The sequence below is a fragment of the Anomaloglossus baeobatrachus genome (assembly GCF_048569485.1).
Source record: "Anomaloglossus baeobatrachus isolate aAnoBae1 chromosome 5 unlocalized genomic scaffold, aAnoBae1.hap1 SUPER_5_unloc_29, whole genome shotgun sequence".
In the NCBI taxonomy this organism is placed as follows: domain Eukaryota; kingdom Metazoa; phylum Chordata; class Amphibia; order Anura; family Aromobatidae; genus Anomaloglossus; species Anomaloglossus baeobatrachus.
In genome coordinates this window covers 670,705-684,645 of record NW_027441805.1, presented here as the reverse complement: position 1 = coordinate 684,645, position 13,941 = coordinate 670,705, and the positions used below count along the sequence as shown (strand labels likewise).

The 13,941-nt window shown below is 46.3% G+C and overlaps 1 protein-coding gene across 1 annotated transcript; it reads right to left on the bottom strand.

The window, feature by feature from the left end:
* Positions 1-1,082: 1,082 nt before the first annotated feature.
* On the bottom strand, positions 1,083-12,135 carry LOC142259140 (uncharacterized). Its single transcript, XM_075331648.1, has 3 exons — positions 12,003-12,135; positions 11,806-11,919; positions 1,083-3,370 (listed from the first exon to the last, which is right to left on the bottom strand). Exons 1-3 carry the CDS (start codon positions 12,133-12,135, stop codon positions 1,866-1,868), a joined length of 1,752 nt encoding a protein of 583 aa, XP_075187763.1. The 3' UTR covers positions 1,083-1,865.
* Between the last annotated feature and the right edge of the window lie 1,806 nt (positions 12,136-13,941).

Below are 13,941 nucleotides of genomic sequence, written 5' to 3'. Positions count from 1 at the left end.
CCACCTGGTGGAAAACAACGGAGTTAGCATTTTTATCTCGAAAATGGAACGAGATAGAGAAAAAAGTGAATTACAAAGTTGTAGGGCATCATCAAATCAATACGAATCGACACCTTGCATACAGAAATGCTATGATTTGAACGTGTAAAACTCACAAGGCTGCGGACATGAAGCGATACCTCGTGGAGACCTTCCTACAAGTCATTGGGTATGGTGGCTGCGTGGAGTGGCCTCCACGCTCACCTGACCTGACCCCATTGGACTTCTTTCTGTGAGGTTACATCAAACAGTAGGTGTATGCGACCCCTCTATCAACATTGCAGGACCTACAACGACGTATCACAGATGCTTGTGCGAAGGTGTCATCTACCATATTGCACACCGTGCAGCAAGATACAGTATGCTGTCCAGAGTCCAGATGTGCATTGCAGTGGACGGTGGCCACTTTGAGCATCAAAGTTAAATGAGTGCCATATGTGTGACCAGCATTCAATGTTTTGGGGGGATCATGGGTTTGATATCATAGCATTTCTGTATGCAAGGTGTCGATTCGTATTGAATTAATGATGCCCTACAACTTTGTAATTCACTTTTTTTATCTCGTTCCGTTTTCGAGATAAAAATGCTAACTCCGTTGTTTTCCACCAGTTGGCACTATAGGTGGTTTCATTGCGTAGCGCATGGCTACTTTACTATACATAGACATCACTTCTATGCCTATAGTGTCACCGTTCTCAAGTTAATGGCGGTGGACAGGATATGGGTGGACACACTGTATATTTACAAGCATTTATTAACAAAACAACAAGTTTTGAAATGCAATTATATACAATATGATATACTTAAGAATTCCTATCTCCAATCTGGGGCTGCACTTTTTAGTAAATAAATCAATGGGAAATCTGAAATTAGTGAATTATCTAAATATAATCCAGTATCAAAACAATTCACGAATGTTCCTTAAGGCTCTCAAAAGGGCTAACAGTGTGCCAACTAAAAAAGAAAATGAATATTCACTGCTCCCGATGCCATAATCCCACCCCTCTAGGCAATGAAGCCAGCGCCAACCAAGAGGTGGGCAGTATTATTAGCATGGGGAGCAGTGAATATTCATTCTCTTTAATATTGGGTACACATAATCACCCAGCCGCCGGCTTACTGCTGTGGCTGGGCGATCACAAGATGAAGGCCATATATACAAGTATGGTGATGTATATACTAGGACAAGGGACATACATACCAGGATGGGGATCGTATATACCAGAATGGGATAAAGATGGGCAACATATATACGAGGATGAAGGACATATACACAAGGATGGGAGACACATATACCTAGAAGGGGATCAGGATGGGAGACATTAGTATAGAATTGAGTGATTTTATCCCCGTAACAGTGTCAGCAGTAGATCCCCCCATAACAGTGCTTCATGACCACATTTTTTAGTCAAACGTTTTCCCTATATTCCTCCTTCAAAATCTAGGTGTGTCTTATGGTCCGAAAAAATACGATAAGTTTAAAAATAGAGAAAATGGTTCTATCCCTGACCATTTCTTATTTGATCAATTGTAACCGATTTTTTGATAAAACTCTTTGAATTATGGTACATTATGATGCCTTCTCCCGTGTGACTCATCTGACAACAGGAGCTAATTAGTCTTAAAAACATTTGGCAAATTCTGAAAGCAAGAATGGCTGCTCCGCTCTGTTGGTTTTCTGATGTCAGCAAGACTTGATTTTTTAGTTAAACATTTCAATTATTTACAACATGAAAAAGATTCCTTCCCTGTGCGGCTTCTTCACATGTTTAACAGGATATGATTTCTGAGAATTACATTTTCCACATTCAGAACATAAACATGGTTTATTTTGTGTGAAATTTTTGATGGTCAACAAGACTTAATTTCATAGTAAAACATTTACCGCATTCTGGGCATGAAAATGGCTTATCCCCTGTGTGAGATCTTTCATGCCTAACAAGATCTGATTTCTGAATAAAACATTTCCCGCACTCTGAACATGAAAATGGCTTCTCCCCTGTGTGAGATCTTTGATGCACAACAAGATCTGATTTCCGAATAAAACATTTCCCGCACTCTGAACATGAAAATGGCTTCTCCCCTGTGTGAATTCTTTGATGCTCAACAAGATCTGATTTCTGAATAAAACATTTCCCGCACTCTGAACATGAAAATGGCTTCTCCCCTGTGTGAGATCTTTGATGCACAACAAGATCTGATTTCCGAATAAAACATTTCCCGCACTCTGAACATGAAAATGGCTTCTCCCCTGTGTGAATTCTTTGATGCTCAACAAGATTTGATTTCCGAATAAAACATGTCCCACATTCTGAACATGAAAATGTCTTCTCCCCTGTGTGAATTCTTTGATGCTCAACAAGATTTGATTTCCAACTAAAACATTTCCCACATTCTGAACATGTAAATAGCTTCTCCCCTGTGTGAAATGTCTGATGTGTAACAAGATGTGATTTCTGAATAAAACATTTCCCACATTCTGAACATGAAAATGGCTTCTCCCCTGTGTGATTTTTCTGATGTGTAACAAGATGTGATCTCTGAATAAAACATTTCCCACATTCTGAACATGAAAATGGCTTCTCCCCTGTGTGAATTCTTTGATGCTCAACAAGATTTGATTTCCGAATAAAACATTTCCCACATTCTGAACATGAAAATGTCTTCTCCCCTGTGTGAATTCTTTGATGCTCAACAAGATTTGATTTCCGAATAAAACATTTCCCACATTCTGAACATGTAAATGGCTTCTCCCCTGTGTGAAATGTCTGATGTGTAACAAGATGTGATTTCTGAATAAAACATTTCCCACATTCTGAACATGAAAATGGCTTCTCCCCTGTGTGATTTTTTTGATGCTCAACAAGATCTGATTTCCTAATAAAACATTTCCCACACTCTGAACATGAAAACGGCTTAATCCTTGTGTGAGATTTTTGATGCTCAACAAGTTCTGATTTCCGAATAAAACATTTCCCACACTCTGAACATGAAAATGGTTTCTCCCCTGTGTGAATTTTCTGATGTCTAGTAAGGTATGATTTCTGAATAAAACATTTCCCACATTCTGAACATGAAAATGGTTTCTCCCTTGTAGGAGCGGTTTCATGTTCCAGATCCCTTCTGTAACTTTTATTTTGCTTACAATTCTGTGATAAATCGGAATTTTGGACTTGTTTGAAAAGATCAGATGATAAAGCTTTCCGAGGAAGGACTGGAGGTATATCTGGGACAACAGCATGCTCTTCATATGTATCATGTGTGATACTTTGATCATCTGTTTTAAATTCTGAAGATATTAGATGTCCATCTGAACTCCCAATACAGTCATCTGCTAAAAATAAACACAATGTTATTAGTTTTTAATATTATCTTGAAAGTACATTTATTTTTTTTAAACCATAACAACTGAAATTAAATAAACAAAAAATGTATTCTGAATCTGTTTTCCAATTTCGACATCTACGAGTTACATCTTCGTTAATTCGGATTTCCAATTCCTAGCACCAGTTCTCTGGAATGTGCTATAGTAAAAAATCAGATTGATTGTCAACAAGTGACTGCCGGTTAATGAAGGACCGGGGGCTCCTATACTGTCCCTCACGCTAGGGGACCCTAAGCTATTCCTAACCTATGGATTACCCCTGAAGATGGAGATGCAGAAGTCCCGTTCCTTACTAGTCTCCTGACTAGATTTAATCTGTGATCCCCAAGGGAAGGAAGGGTCAGGAGTATGATGGAAATACAGATTAAGACAGACGGGACACATTGCAAACTCAAAGAAATAAACAGTAAGAGACTAAGGAGAAAAGCAAGAGCAGAAAGGCAGCAACAAAAAGACAACAAGGGTTAACACCACAACAGCTCACTGTAATAATGCACAATAACCACCGGTAAGTCTGGATCACAGCACCTCACCAGACCAGTATAGGTAAACTATAGCTGGCATTAATGAAATAGTCCAGCCAGCATATACAGAACGGGAGCGAACAATACTTTCTCCTCTACAGCAGGTGATCAAAGACATCAACAAGCAGCCCAGCAGAGAATAACTCTTGCTAGCCTGCCCAAGCCTGTGGTTCGACGCCTGCGTCTCCCTGCACTGCTCACAGACATCAGAGCAGTTAACATGCAAAGAACCAAAATCTATAATTTCCATAGATCCTTACGCCGCCATGAGAGTTGGCAAAACCTGCAAACATCTCCTTGGAACATTGATCCACAACATAGACAATTTCAAAGAGGGTTTTTTTTTTAAGACAAAAATAAAGACAGATGCTGGAAATTTAACTGGGTTGTCTGGGACTGTAATGCTGATGACCCATTCTTAGGCTTTTTAACCAAAGCAGGTAGCAGGGTCTGTGCAGATAAACATTAGGGCTCCAATTCATCAAGACTGGCGATGTACACTGAAAAATGACGTCGGGGACTGGAGTGAGATTTCTGGCATAGGGAACGTCGCAGTTTGTTATGAATTAGAGAAACAGCATCACACCCTTCTTCTGCAAAGCTCAGCCCATTTTGGCAAAGCTGGTTAAAATTGGCGTAAACACACACAGACAGACATCAGTCTGTCTCCTCTTCAGCTTTAGACTTTTGCAATTGAGACCTTTGGTTATATGCCGTGATGTCAAAAAGGTCCTTAAGCTGTCCTATAATTGGCATATAAACACTGGGGCCCCTAGGAGAAAGGGGGACTGCAATTGCCCAGTTTGCTCTTAAGAGAACTTTGGTTACATCATGTCACGTCTTTGAAGTGAAAGGTCCTTAAACAATCAACCTCAGAATACAACTAATGTGGTCCCTAAGAAAGTATGGTCTTGAGAATTTGTGCAGTTTGACTCCTCCCAACGCTGGCCCTGACTGTAACTAGGGTTTATTTTTGGAGTAGGTCTTATATTTCAATCATTCTTCAAAAATCCCATAAAATCGTGCTAGTGAAGCGACCGGTGGTAGGGCCGCGGGTGTGTGTGAAAGCTCTATTCCAACAAAATCCCCATACTCAGATTTTACCGGTAGTAACATTTCTTTACTAGGAAACATATTTATAACACAATCAACCGAACTATCTGCGCACATGTGTATAGTGGAGTCCCCGGATCTTCACTCCTTCCGGGTACGCAGCAAGAAAAAACAACAAAGAAATGGCGGCAACTTTCCCTAACTTTCCCTACAATCACGTACCAGTCTATCCCAGAAGAAGATGCCGCTCCCACGTCGCAGGCCTGGAGTCTCACGATGCTGGGTCCCAGTGCAGCGCTGAAAGGATGCAGCTCCTCGGTCTTTTCCTTTTGATCTTCTCCCGCTGGTACCGGATTCTAGTCAGTCTTTTAGTCCCAGGGCACACCGAGCAGAAGGAGGGAGATCACGGCCCCTGCACTTGCACTCAGGGTGCGATGCTCTGCAGTCCGGTTAGATCCTTGGTGAAAACAAAGTCCTGCAGACCGGAGAGGGCAGAAACCACTTCCACAGGGTGATTCCTCCAAGAATCCGGCGGCAAAAGAGCCCTCTGTTCAGGGAGACCACACGCAGCTCTCTCCTGGCTGAACTCTGGGGCTGAATAATAATCCCGCAATTTTTCTTCCTGGTTAGAACACACAAGCTCCAGCAGGGGATTTCCCACCTCTGTGTTTGTGATTGCACAGTCTGACACTGCCCCCTTGTGGGCAAGTGCTGAAGCAATATTCAAATCCATTTCTACATTAATGATGCAGTCTGAATTGTTGATCCCATTACATACCCCCCCACTTAAAGGTTGGCAGTCCCTGTCAACTACCGTCGGTTCCCAGGCAGCGATGACTGCAGATGTCACAGGGGTTGGTTGAGAAGTGGGCCATACATACTGGTCCCTGTAGGACCGCCCGGGCGGGATCCCAGCAGTGGTGCGGTCAGTACGTCTCAAGGGTCGGTTGTTCCCCTCCCCGTCACTGTCTCTACGCCCCACTTCAGTCAGCACTCCGGGGGAAGAACTGGGTTGTGTAGGTGGAACACCGGTCTCAGAGTCGACGTGATCACTATGCTGGGAAACGTCCGTGACGTCAGTCGTGTTAGCAGCGTCACCCCCTCCGGGTACTGTGGTAGGGGAGTCAGGCTGGGATCGGCAGGGACGCAACATATTTCGGTGCACAGTGCGAATGCTGCGACTGTCTTCACCCTGCACTCGGTATACATGCCCGTTGGGGTAGGGGCGTTCGATTACCCGGTAGACTTCAGTCTCCCACTTGGCTCGAAGTTTCCCTTGTGGCTTCTTGATACGGAGAAGGACTAGCTGTCCCAACTTCAAGGGTTGCTCTTGCACGGGGAGTGGATCAGCATGTATCTGGCCCTGGATTTGTTGGCTCACCAGCCGGTGTACAGTATCCATCTTCTGTCGGTGAGCATTTAGCCAGGAGGGGTAGTTATGGCAGACATCATCTCCAGGGCGGAATAGGTTCAGGTCATGGACCCCTTTTCCGGGGCGGCCAAAGAGAAGGGTGTGTGGGGTGTAACCAGTCACGGAGTGGACCTGGTTGTTGTAGGCCCATACTAGATCGGGAAGGAATTGGGGCCATTGGTCTTTCTTATCATTGGCCAGGGTGCGGATCAGCTGGAGTAGAGTCCGGTTGAAGCGTTCACATGCACCGTTCCCTTGTGGGTGGTAAGGAGTGGTCCTCGACTTCTGAATCCCATACATCCGATGCAGCTCTTCGATGACTCGGCCTTCGAAACAAGCCCCCTGGTCGGAGTGCAACCTCTCCGGACACCCATAGACGTGGATGAACTGTCGACAGATGGCCCGTGCAGCCGATTCAGCCGTCTGGTCTTTGGTAGCAACAGCGACAGCGAATTTTGTGAAGTGATCCACCATGACTAGGCAGTACTGATAGCCACTGCTCGCCGTCCCAATCAGCAGGTAGTCCACCATCAACAGCTCAAGGGGCCTGGATGTTTTGTCTGGACAGGTGCCCGCTGCTCAGGGGACTTGTGTAGTTCACAGGTGCGACAGGTCTGGCAGAAGTCTTCAACCAGCTTGCGGAGCCCCGGACAATAGATGGACTGTTGAATCCATCGAAAGGTCTTGTCTATTCCGAAGTGTCCATTCCTTTTGTGGGCTTGGGCCACCATCTCACGGGCCAATTGCTCAGGCAACACAACTTGTGTGCATTCCTCCAGCATGTGCGACAAGAGAACCTTCCGGTATAGCACTCCTTCTCTCAGAATCAGCCGGTCCCACTGACTGAGCAGGGTCAAGGTCCCGGTAGACAGTCGTGCCCGTATATCGGCGGGAGGCTTCTGCTGCCGCTTCACCCATTGTTTGAGTAGAGCCCATTCAGGGTTCTGATCCTGGAGCCTGCACCACTCCTGGGGTGGCAAGGCGACCCCCACTGGAGTTCCAGCTTCACCCACAACGAACTGGCGGTAATCCATCATCTGTTGGGCGAGCTTTGCAAAGTCAGGCGTCTCGTCCCCTTCTAATTCTTCATCCCGGTCTCGGTTGAGTAAGGGGTATGACACTCTAGACAGGCTGTCCGCATTTTGATTCTCAGCTCCAGCCCTATATTTGATCTTGTAATTGAACTTGGAGAGCCGAGCCATCCAACGCTGCTCCATGACTCCGAGCTTCGCATTTTCTAAGTGGGCCAACGGGTTGTTATCGGTCAGGACTAGTACTTCAGCCCCCGTGAGGTATCCTGCAAATTTATCCGCCATAGCCCACGTTAGGGCCAACAGCTCCAGCCGGAACGAGCTATAATTGGTGGGGTTCTTCTCGCCCTCATGTAGGGACCGACTGGCATAGGCTATGACCCGTTCCTTGCCTTCTTGGACCTGTGAAAGTACTGCCCCTAGACCCTGTAGACTGGCATCGGTGTGGAGTTGGAAGGGCAGGTTGTAGTCCGCATATGCCAGGATGGGGGGAGACGTTAAGGCACCCTTTAGGGCTTGGAAGGACTCTTCCTGGCTGGGTCCCCAGCTGATGGGTCGTCCTCTGGGGCTGTTGGTGGTCCCTCGAAGCAGGTCATGCAAGGGTGCAGCAAGCCGGGCGAAGTTTTTGACGAACCGGCGGTAGTAGCCGGCCAACCCCAGGAACGCCCTGACCTCCTTGACGTTTGTGGGCTGCGGCCAATCCCGTACGGCGGCTATCTTCTCTGAAGACGGCTGGACACCTTCGGCTGAGATCCGGTGGCCCAGGTAATTGATCTCGGGCTGCAGAAGACGGCACTTGTTGGGTTTCAACTTCAGGCCATGTTCTCTCAACCTACTGAACACACGGCCCAGCTGCTGCAGGTGTTCTTCAAATGTGGCCGAATAGACTACAATGTCGTCCAGGTAGATGAGGGTGAAGTCGAAGTTGAAGTCTCCCAAGCAGCGCTCCATCAGCCGCTGGAAAGTCCCCGGCGCGTTGTTCAGACCAAAGGGCATCCGGTCAAACTCGTACAGGCCCATGGGTAGGATGAAAGCAGTCTTCTCTCTATCTTTCTCGTGCATAGGTACCTGCCAATATCCGCTGGCCAGATCCAACGAAGAGAAGTATTTGGCTTTCTTCAGGGCTGTCAGGGATTCTTCGATCCTTGGCAAAGGGTATGAGTCCCGGATGGTGCAAGCATTCAAACGGCGGTAGTCCACACAGAATCTCAGGGACCCGTCCTTCTTCTTGACTAACACCACCGGTGCAGCCCAGGGGCTCTGGCTTTCTCGTACCACTCCAGCGTGTAGCATGGAATTCAGGAGATTTTTCACTTCTTGGTATTGCTGGGGAGGTATTTGGCGGTACCTTTCACGGATAGGAGCAGTGTCATCTGTGGGGATTTCGTGCTTGATACTGGTGGTGCACCCAAAGTCGGTGTCATGCCGGGCAAAGGACGCCTGATGCTCTTGAAGTAGCTCTTCCACCTGGGACACCTCCCGTTTGGAGTATTGGGATACGTCCAACTGACACTTCTCTCTTAGTTCTCGCCCCGCGTTGGTGTCACCCGCGACAGCGGCCATGGCAGAGACCGTCACTGTCCAATCTCCGTCTGTAGACGGTACAAACTGGAGGGAGCTCATAGGGTTCACCTCTTCGGTTAGAGCGTAGACTCGGGCGAGCTGTGTCCCGGCTTCTAGGTCAACTCTCACGTTAGCTGTGTTGCCCAGCCTGACAGGAATTCTTCCCTTTTTCACTACTGCTAGAGTTCGAGCGACTAGTGGATTCAGCTTCCCTTCCTTCGGGGTGCGCGGCTCGATCAGCACCTCCCCACCTTCAAGCTGTCTCGTGGTGCTAAGGGGTAGTGAGATAACTGTCTCTTTCCCAGCCGGTAAGGTGATCTTAGTATGGCGGGGTCACGGTGATCATGGCCAGCAGCAGTTGTTCTTCTGTCATTCGCTGGAGGTTGCAGGTCCGGACCACTTGCTGAAAGGCACGGCGGGTGGCCCTATGTGCGGTCACTTCTTGCCAGTACTTGGGCCCCTTCTTGGTAAACAACACCAGATTGAGGTCTTTCAAGATGTTCATCCCAATAATCATTGGCGTCTCTGATCCAAAGCCTTCCCTGACCACGATTATCCCTCTCTTCCCGAGATCTTGGCCACAGATTTCGGTGTTCTTCCAGGCAACTCCCGTCACCGGAATGGGTAGATTATTGGCTGCTTTGATCTTGATGGCGGTATCAGGGTCATAGGCAACCCGCGGCTTTAGACACTCTTCGTAGAACTGCTCGGAGATGGTGGATACCTGAGACCCAGTATCCATTAACCCTTGTACGGCGATCCCTTCCAGTAATACTTCCAGGGTGGGGCTATTTGATGCAAGTTTGTTCCGTGGCTGGCTCTGTTTTCCTACACCCCTCTCTTTGGCGTCCCCTGCCGAGTGAGCCTCTTTGGCAGGGGCGTCTAGTTTAAAGGCTGCCGCTGTTGTGGGACATGACTTGCTGGTTCTGGTAGATCAGACTGTGGATGAACTTGAAAGTTCTGGGGGCAACGGTTGGCTCTATGGCGGGGATCGCCACATGTCCAGCATCTTCCCATCGGCCGGCTGGGTTGTTGTCTCGCTTGCCGGCCCGCCTGTTGGTCTAGGGTGAGCTGTAACACCTGTTTCTGCAACTCTGCTACCATCTGCTTCAGTTCTTCCGTGTTGCTGTTCGGAGTCCCGATACCAGATATGGACCTGCAAGCGGCGGTATATGTCTGTGTCTCCACGACAGGTCCCCTTGAACGTTCTATAGCTTCTTGTTTGACCTCAGCGAACGTAAAGGCCGGATTTATCCGGAGTAGATCTTGCAATGAGCGGTTAAGGTACGGGTCTCTCAATCCGGTCACGAACTGATCTCTCAACACCAGGTCACGGGCACCCGTACTAGCTATCTGTTCTTCGTTTCTACAGGCTTGTTCTAGTAGTACTTGAAGGGCATTGGCATATTGAGGAATGTCCTCCGACTCGAGCTGAGTACGCCGGAAGAACATATAGCGCAATGTTCCCGCATAAGTGGTCGGCCCATAGGTGTTCTCCAGCACCCGCACCAAGTCATCCAACGTACGCTGGCCCCTAACCGTCTCCAGCCTGACTGTCGTTTACGCTTCCCCCTCTAATGTTAGCATGGCCATTTCTGCTAAGGTCTTAGGATCAGTGTTATACATTTCCCCCACTATCTTAAGTTGTTCAGTCCATTCGGTTACAGGATAGTTCCGTCCGTCAAACTTTCTCACCTGATTGACAATAGACGGCGGGGGAGCTGTCCGGTTATAAGTTACTACCGGGGGATGATTTTGTTGGTCACACATCCTGCTGACTACGCCACATGAAGCGACCGGTGGTAGGGCCGCGGGTGTGTGTGTAAGCTCTATTCCAACAAAATCCCCATACTCAGATTTTACCGGTAGTAACATTTCTTTACTAGGAAACATATTTATAACACAATCAACCGAACTATCTGCGCACATGTGTATAGTGGAGTCCCCGGATCTTCACTCCTTCCGGGTACGCAGCAAGAAAAAACAACAAAGAAATGGCGGCAACTTTCCCTAACTTTCCCTACAATCACGTACCAGTCTATCCCAGAAGAAGATGCCGCTCCCACGTCGCAGGCCTGGAGTCTCACGATGCTGGGTCCCGGTGCAGCGCTGAAGGGATGCAGCTCCTCAGTCTTTTCCTTTGATCTTCTCCCGCTGGTACCGGATTCTAGTCAGTCTTTTAGTCCCAGGGCACACCGAGCAGAAGGAGGGAGATCACGGCCCCTGCACTTGCACTCAGGGTGCGATGCTCTGCAGTCCGGTTAGATCCTTGGTGAAAACAAAGTCCTGCAGACCGGAGAGGGCAGAAACCACTTCCACAGGGTGATTCCTCCAAGAATCCGGCGGCAAAAGAGCCCTCTGTTCAGGGAGACCACATGTAGCTCTCTCCTGGCTGAACTCTGGGGCTGAATAATAATCCCGCACTTTTTCTTCCAGGTTAGAACACACAAGCTCCAGCAGGGGATTTCCCACCTCTGTGTTTGTGATTGCACAGTCTGACACTGCCCCCTTGTGGGCAAGTGCTGAAGCAATATTCAAATCCATTTCTACATTAATGATGCAGTCTGAATTGTTGATCCCATTACACTAGATCTTATTTTCTGACTAGGTTCAATTTTCAGGGAAACAGGATATTCATGAATCCTCTGCAGGTCTTTTAGTTGCCTTCATAACAACATAGAGAAGGCACTAGAAACAAACAGAAGGAAAGACAATACAGTAGAAAAAAACAAACAGCAGAAAGCCTAAAAATGTAAACACAAAATTAGTGCATAAAGTACATGAGTAGATATTTCTTACCGGATAGAACTAGAGTTAACACATCCTGAGGAACATCAGGATCTTCTTGTTTACAGTCCTGTTGGAGAAGAGGACGGGGACATCTCTCTGGTGTTGTCTTCTTACTGGATAGACCTGGAGGAGACACATACAGGGACTGAATTCATTCCTTACATACAGATTATTATAAGCCGTGTGTATTTAGTCCTGTCTATTACCTGGTGATGTGAGGGGCTGGGGATCCTCCATCATGACGTCCTTGTATAGATCTTTGTGTCCTTCTAAATACTCCCACTCCTCCATGGAGAAATAGACGGTGACGTCCTGACACCTTATAGGAACCTGACACATACAATGATACCGTCACCCCCGATCCCTTCATAGCGTTACTGTATAATGTCCCAGCATTCCCAGCAGTGTCACCTCTCCAGTCAGCAGCTCAATCATCTTGTAGGTGAGTTCTAGGATCTTCTGGTCATTGATGTCCTCATGTATCGGGGGGTGAGGTGGAGGCCCTGTGATTGGGCTCAGGGGTCTTCCCCATCCCTCAGACACAGGGGCCTGACAGCGCTCACTAGAGGTCTTCTTCACTACTGTGTAATCCTGGTTATGAAGAGACACAGTAATAAATCTCACTCCAGACATTTCCAGAGTCCTCACCTCTCCAGTTCTGTCCATCTGTTATTCCCATAGATAAGAATGATGTAATGTAACATCATCAGAATCTCTCACCTCTCCAGTAAGCCGGAAGAGGATCTCTAGGGTGAGGTGTAATATCCTCTCCGCCATCTTGTCCCTGTCCATATCCATCCTTCACGGGGCAATCAGGAGAATTCTCTTATATAGAAGATCTCCACTGAGAGGATCCGATATTGTAGGGACCTGAATGGGGAGAAGAAGGACCCATATGTAAAATTAATGGAGATAAGGGAGGTGAGATATCATTTGGATAGGAAAAAAATTCAACCTGACGTGCTATATAAGTAGTAAAACCGACCGATAAAAGTAGCACATTATTTTTATAAAAAAAACACAATCCTTCATACGACAATGTGAATGGAGAAATAAAAGAGTAATTGTTCCCGGAATAAGAGGAGGAAAATACAAAAGTGCAAAAATAAAAAAATCCCAGATTTTCGGTTAAGAAGGGGCAGAATTTACCACCCATTTCTTGTATGAATGCAGCAAAATAGTGAAAATTAATCCAATTACAAAATGTGTCCACATTATATTTCACTCCTAAACTAGAAAAATTATGTAAATAAAAAAGTTTAGATATTCTAAACTGGTTTCGGAGCTTGTAGACTTTACACGTCCGTCCATCTGACTCCTACTCTGCAGTGATGTTTTACAATGTCTTTACATAGCAGAGCATCTATACGCAAACATGTAGCAATGGAGAAGAAATCCGTCCATCTCTACATAAGGCACCAACCGTTAATTACTGTTTCTGCCTTCTCTGTTACTGTATACACAGCTCTGCGGTGCAATCCCAAGAGTGTGCAAAGCAGTAATCAAAGCAAAAGGTGGCTGCTTTGAAGAACCTAGAATATAAGACCTATTTTCAGTTGTTTCACACTTTTTTGTTAATTATTTCATTCCACGTGTGTTAATTCATAGTTTTGATGCCTTCAATGTGAATCTACAATTTTCAGAGTCATGAAAATAAAGAAAACTCTTTGAATGAGGTGTGTCCAAACTTTTGGTCTGTACTGTATATGTGGTAACAACAGACATTTCCCTTATTTTCCAACCAGTATCGCTCGACATCAGTAATAAAAATGTGATACTGAAGTTGGTTTCTTACTTGGATTTTTTTTTGTTTTTCTTTTTACAGGTTTAACAACAAACGTTAAAAATCCCAATAATAAAGTACAATACAGCGAGGAGTTATTTAACCCTTCCCTGCCGCTTTGATGCTGATTTTTGTGCCAGTTTTATCATTTTTGTTGCTGGTTTTCAGGGTATTCACATCCGGGCTCCGCACTGCACTGGATTTTATTGTTGAATTTTTTTATTTTTGTTGATAAAAACTGTGAAAAAAGCCAGAAACAAACCCGAATAAGAAACGGACTTCAGCCTCATCATAAAAGCAAAGAAACAATAAAGACGACGACAGGAACAGGAAAATGAAGAGGAAAATAATAGAGACCCTGC